This window comes from Suricata suricatta, chromosome 11 (assembly GCF_006229205.1).
Source record: "Suricata suricatta isolate VVHF042 chromosome 11, meerkat_22Aug2017_6uvM2_HiC, whole genome shotgun sequence".
Lineage (NCBI taxonomy): Eukaryota > Metazoa > Chordata > Mammalia > Carnivora > Herpestidae > Suricata > Suricata suricatta.
Window position 1 is genome coordinate 14,432,984 of NC_043710.1, and position 7,066 is coordinate 14,440,049.

A 7,066-nucleotide genomic window follows, 5' to 3' on the forward strand; every position below is an offset into this window, starting at 1 on the left:
AATGGGATGATGAAGAGGATCTGTATGGTTGCATGAAGAAAGCCTCCCACCCACACCACTCCCATTAGCAGGCCACACATCCACCGACTCATGATGGTCGTGTAGTGCAGGGGCTTGCAGATGGCCACATAGCGGTCATAGGCCATCACAGTAAGCAGGATGACATCAGCACCTCCAAAGAAATGTTCCCCAAAGATTTGGGTCATACATCCATTGAATAGGATGGTCTTCTTTTCACGGAGTGAATCTGTGATCAATTTAGGGTTATTGACAGAAGAATAGCAGGCATCAATGAAGGAGAGGTAGGCCAAGAAAAAGTACATGGGGGTCTCCAATAATGAGCTGGAAATGATAGTGACCAGAGTTAGAACATTTCCTACCACAGAGACGATGTAGACGACCAAAAACACAACAAATATGACTTTCTGCATCTTTGGATTCTCTGTGAGTCCCAGTAGAACAAACTCTGTCACGTTGTTCCTATTCTCCATTTTTTCATATCATGGTTCATTACATTACCTGAAAAAGGATTTTTGTGATTAAATACAGCCTTGACTTTATTAAGCTTCTTCATGTAGTAAATAATAAATTCCTAGACTACTAACTCATAAATTCTCATTATGTTTGTTTAGATAGAAAATAAGTCCTGAGTTCCTGAATATTACTTAAATTATCTCCTAGATGAATATTCTGTTGCAAATAGACATGAGAAACTCTTATAAACAATTAGAAGACCGTATTTGTGCATCACCTGAGATGACTAAGCCTAATAGTAAGCATTGCATCGTAAACATAGTGGTAACTGAATAAGAAAAGGGAGGTGGAACTTGATGTAAAGTCTCTGAGTGCAAAACTAAAAATTTTCCCCTTTATTCTTTGAGAATCCAATTGAAAATACAAGTGGAAAAATGAAGATGAATTTGAGAAAGGGGGTAATAAGGGATATAATTTTAGTAAAGATCTTACTGTGTCTTAGATGAAGTTGGGTGAGTTTCAGTAAGGAGATGGAAACCAGAGATAGAAAGCCCAGTTAGGAGATTATTTATAATAGTTGACATAGGAGTAACAGGGCATGGGGGGTGGGTATGTGAAGAAAGTATACCAAAGCTACTATAAAATATAATTCATAGTGCTTATTGTCTAAATGCAATAACAGTATAATTGCTAATTGTTTGTATGCATGTTAATAACTGATTTCTATATTTATGCCATAGTAATAAGTATTCTGTCCATATATGATCCTACTTAATGTTGATAACATTCTGTGTGGTTGGTATTATCTCACCCATTTTTGGGATAAGGAAACAGTATCAGAGACTTATGTTGATGGTAATAATAACAGTAATATTAACTAAAATTAAATATTTAGTGTCTCTAAGTTTTTGGAGACATTTCCTGATTTAATCTCCACAAGAAACCTGTAAGATAATTACTGCTATTTTTTAATACTTATTTTATAAATTATTTAATAGAAACATGAGAAGTTAAAGATCCTGCTAATATCAAGATACTGATTAAGGACAGAACCAAGGTTAGTGGCAGCATACTTGTTAATTTTTTCTTAAAATTCTTACTCATGCTCTCTAGTCTCATAACTAACAACACTGAACTAGTAGTGTCCTCCTTATATGACTATCAAAATTATAATTAATTTATTACTACTTTGGAGGCAAGTGTATATAAAATGATTTCATTAGCAGACACACACACGCACGCACACACACACACACACACACACACACACACACTGACATGTTTGAACTCCCAAATGTCAAATAAAATGTGGCATTACATAATCTTTTTATCTTGATTTCTCCCTCAGATCTAGTTCTCCCTATTATAATTCACTTGCAAACAAAACATGTGCAAAACATTGAAAAGGATTTCCATTGTTGTTGAGTGTTTTGATTTGAAAATCAAAAAGACCAGATTAGAATCCTCATTCTTCTCCTTACATATTCTTTGATCTGGAGTATATTTCTATCACATAACATCCTAGTTTCCTCACCTTTAAGGCAAGATTAAGAACATCCATCTCACAGGTTTTTATGAGAATTGATTGAGGGCACATATTTGAACATATCACCACAAGGTTGTGCACACCTTGTGCACACGTTCATCTATTTTTAAACTGTTTATGCATCTAGGATATAACAATGATTGACATTTTGAGTGATAATCATGCAAAGATTTAATTATGCCAGCGGTTCAGGAAAAATCAACTCTAATTTTACTTTTAGAAGGCATACAGACTCAATTATCCATAGCCTTTGTTACCAGAAAGTATTCTCCCCTCATGCTTGGACTAAATTGCTGACAATATATGCCATTTATATTCATACTGAGGTCTTTTCTATGTGAGATGTATGTTTATATTTCGTTTTTACTCTCATGGTTAATCTAGACTATTAAGCTAGACACCTTATTGCAAAAGTATGTGGCCTGTCGACAGAGAGCTGGGTCCTCTAATTGGCTTAAATTCTATGAAGTTCAAAGTTTTCATCTGTCAACTAAGGTTAATATTTACCAATTATCTTTTGAAGAAACGGGGTGAGGATGAAATACTCTATTGCTATGTTTGAAGGGACTGAAATCATGTTTAATACAGATGGGAAGTAAAAATCTTTAAGATGCATCAGCAATATTATAAACTTACCTTACAGACATAGAAGATTTTCATGATGTTTGGAGGATTTTGGAAATAATACCATCTTCAAATTAACCTTCTCTGGACAAGTAGCTTTCAATATGAAAGATATGACACACTTAGAAAGAGACTCCTCAAGTAACTCTCAAACTGTCAGTTTTTAATAAAGTGGTTTTTAAGTCAAAGGCTTCCCTTTTAGCCTAAAGCCTCAAAAATTTTTACAGAACACCTGGGATTTGAATCTAGAATGGATTCTTTTGTAGCACTATGGAGAAAAGAGCTACAGATACCATTGGTTCCATAGACCAGAAGCAAGAAGTATGGAGTAAACACATTCAACTGGGTCATTCAAACCATAATGATTCTTGCTCCAGAAAATGTGATCAACAGAAATAATTTTCAACTTGCACTGCATGGATGTTTAAAGAGGTTTCCATAAAGGCTCAAGGACCTTGTCTTGTAGCTGCCTCTTTCTCTCCCAGGAATTAATTATCTCCTCCGATGGAAAGGCTTTGTGTTAAAGCAATGCTAAAGGGACATGTTTGACCTACTCCAATTTTTATTAGGGCATTACATTCCCTGTAATTTGAACCTAACATGAGAGAATTTCCTTTCTCTGCATAAAACTTGGTTTCTAAGAAACCTACATGTCCTCTGAATGGAAAATTACCATAATTCCCGAGTGTTCATTTTATAAACATTGTGTTACTTGAATACCCGCAGTTACCTGTGATGTCATCAATGTTGACTCATGTCACAGAGAGAACTTCTGTCTCCTTAGCAATAGTAAAACTTTCTTGGAACCTGCTAAGGATTGCTTGAGAGTTAAATCCATGAGGGCATAAGATCATGACAGCCGTTTTAAAGACCTTGACTTCAAAATGTGTTTGTCACATGCATCAGGAAGGTAGGAGGTGAATAAAAACTCTACAAGGCTCCCAATGAGTCATCTTTGGGCCTTATGGTCGAGTCAGTATGGAATACTAGGCAATATTGAAATTGTGGAGAGATACCAGAACACAAGGGGAGAGTCCTAGTTGTTTCACGTCTTTTTCACTTGGTACAGTTCGTTTTTCCTTCAAATCATTCTAGAAGATGTATGATATATTGCTGTGGTTTTAATTTCTTTCCCTGATGGCTAATAAAGAGATTTTTTTTCATATTATTGGCCATTTGTAAACCTTCTCTTCTGTAGTTTTGTTCCAGTCCCTTGCATAATTTAAAAATAAACATTCTGGTTTCCTTACCACTAAGTTATGGTTGTGCTTTATATATAGTACAGGTCTCTGTCATATAAATGTTATGTATCCATACAAAATGTTCCCCTAGTCCATGGATTGAGTGTTCATTTTAATTTTTATTATATTTTAAAACTTTTTAATGTTTTTATTTATTTTTAGAGAGAGAGAGAGAGAGAGAATGTGTGATCGGGGAGGATCAGAAAGAGAAGGAGACTCAGAATACAAAGACAGGCTCCAGGCTTTGAGCTAGCCATCATCATAGAGCCTGACATGGGGCTCGAACCCATGAACCGTGTGACCATGATCTGAGCTGAAGTTGGACGCTTAACCCACTGAGTCACCAGGCACCCCGAGTGTTCATTTTATAAACATTGTATTACTTGAATACCTGCAGTTTTAAAACTTTGACAAATACTAATTATTAATTTTTCATGATTAATAATTGCTTTTATATTTAATAAATATTGATGTACCCTTAAGGTCAAAAAGGTTTCTTCTGGAATTTCTATGGATTTAACTATGGATATTTTACATTGACATGTAGATCTCTGTCTCATTTTGAGGTAATTTTTTTGCATGGTATGAGGTGAGATTGTGGTTAAGATTAATGTTTTTTCTCAGATGGATATATAATTGATCCATTATAATTTGTGGAAAAGCCTATACTTTCCTCATTTCATTACTTGACATTTTTTTAAAAGTCACATAATTAGGCCTATTGCTGGGCATTCTATTGGTTTCAAGGTCTCAATGTTTACCCTATTGTCAATACCACACAGCACTAATCATGAAAGCCTTATAGCAATCCCTGATATTATGTAGAATAACTACTCAAAATATGTGGCAGTTTTTTTCTGAAAGTGATTTATCTTCCAGATTCCTTGATATCTGTATATTTCTATATAAATTTCAGAATAGAATTGTTCAATTCTGTAAGAATTTTGCTGAAACTTTTATTGGGATTTATTAAAAACATACAGTGATGTAGTGAAAATGCAATCTTGTAACCCAATGACAAGTTATATCTTCCATTTTTGTGTGAAATTTCTCTCAGCAGTGTTTTCTAATTTTTACATACAGGTCTTGAATATACTTTCAAAATTATTCCTCAAAAATTTTAAATAGATTCACATTACATAGTGCTTATCTATTTTAATTTTTTTCTTTTATTGTTTACTGTCAAGTTGGTTTCCAAATAACATCCAGTCCTTCTCCCCTCAAGTGCCCTTCTCCATGTCCATCACCGCCCTTCCCCTCTCCCACTCTTGCATCAGCCCACAGTTTTTTCTCAGGATTCAAGAGTCTCTCATGGTTTGCCTCCCACCCTCTCCCCAACTATTTTGTCCCCCTTTACCTGCCACATGGTCCTCTGTTAAGTTTCTCCTCTTCCACTTATGAGTGAAATCATACGGTATCTGTCCTTCTCTGCCTGATTTATTTCTCTAAGCATAACACCCTTGAATTCCATAAATGTTGCCATGAATGACCAGATTTCATTCTTTCTCATTGCCATGTAGTCTTCCCTTGTATATATAAAGCACATCATCTTGATCCATTCATCAAGTGATGGACATTTAAGTTCTTTCCATGATTTGGCTATTGTTGACAGTGCTGCTTTGAACATTGGGGTACATATGCCCCTATGCATCAGCACGTCTGTATCCCTTGGGTAAATTCCTAGCAGTGCTATTGCTGGAACACAGGGGAGTTCTATTGTTAATTTTTTTAGAAACTTCCCCACTGTTTTCCAGAGCGAATGCGCCAATTTACATTTCCACCAACAGGGTAGGAGGGTACCCGTTTCTCAACATCCTTGCCAGCATTTGTAGTATCCTGATTTGTTCATTGTAGCCACTCTGATCAGCATGAGATCGTATCTCAGTGTGGTTTTGGTTTGTATTTCCCTGATGATGAGTGACACTGAGCATCGTTTCATGTGTCTCTTGGCCATCTGGGTGTCCTCTTTGGAGAAGTGTCTATTCATATCTTCTGTCTGTTTCATCAGCGGATTATTCGTTTTTCAGGTGTGGAGTTTGATGAGTTTCTTATAGATTCTGGATACTAACCCTTTTTCCGATATGTCATTTGCAACTATCTTTTCCCATTCCGTTGGTTGTCTATTAGTTTTATTGATTGTTTCCTTTGCTGGGCAGAAGCTTTTCATCTTGGTGAAGTCCCAATAGTTCATCTTTGCTCTTTATTCCCTTGCGTTTGTGGATGTGTAGAGTAGAAAATTGCTGTGGTTGAGGTCAAGGAGGTTGTTCCTGTTTTGTCCTCTAGGGTTTTGATGGTTTCCTGTCTCACATTCAGGTCCTTCAGCCATTTTGAGTTAATTTTTGTGTACGGTGTAAGAAAGTGGTCTAGTTTCATTCTTCAGCATGTTGCTGTCCAGTTTTCCCAGCACCACCTGCTGAAGAGGCAGTCTTTTTTCCATCGGATATTCTTTCCTGCTTTGTCAAAAATTAATTGACCGTACATTTGTGGGCCCAGTTCTGAGTTCTCTATTCTATTCCATTGGTCTATGTGTCTGTTTTTGTGCCAATACCATACTGTCTTGATGATGAAGGCTTTGTAGTGTAGGCGAAAGTCTGGGATTGTGATGCTTCCCTTTTTGGTTTTCTTCTTCAATATAACTTTGGTTATTCGGGGCCTTTTGTGGTTCCATATGAATTTGAGGATAGTTTGTCTAGCTTTGAGAAGAACGTTGGTGCAATTTTGATGGGGATGGCATTGAATGTTAGATTCCTTTGGGTAGTAATGACATTTTCACAATGTTTATTCTTCCTATCCATGAACAGGGAATATTTTTCCATTTCTTGGTGTCTTCTTCAATCTCTTTCATAAGTTTTCTATAGTTTTCATCATATAGGTCTTTTACATCCTTGGTTAGGTTTACTCCTGGTATTTTATGGTTTTTTGTGCAATCGTGAATGGGATCATTTTCTTAATTTCTCTTTCAGCTGCTTCATTTTTGGTGTATAGGAATGCAACTGATTTCTGTACCTTGATTTTGTACCCTGTGACTTTACTGAATTCATCAGTTCTAGAAGGCTTCTGGTGGAGTCGATTGGGTTTTCCATGTAGAGTATCATGTCATCTGCAAAAAGTGACACTTTGACTTCCTTGCCAATTCTGATGCCTTTTATTTCTTTTTGTTTTCTGATTGCTGATGCTGAGA

The 7,066-nt window shown here is 36.1% G+C and overlaps 1 protein-coding gene across 1 annotated transcript; it reads right to left on the reverse strand.

Moving 5' to 3' along the window:
* Window positions 1-5: 5 nt before the first annotated feature.
* LOC115272453 (olfactory receptor 4C13-like) lies at window positions 6-3,318 on the reverse strand (the record flags this gene model as incomplete). Its single annotated transcript, XM_029915527.1, has 3 exons — window positions 3,295-3,318; window positions 2,657-2,740; window positions 6-519 (listed from the first exon to the last, which is right to left on the reverse strand). A coding segment is annotated over exon 3 (486 nt), but the record flags the coding sequence as incomplete, so codon positions are not given.
* Between the last annotated feature and the right edge of the window lie 3,748 nt (window positions 3,319-7,066).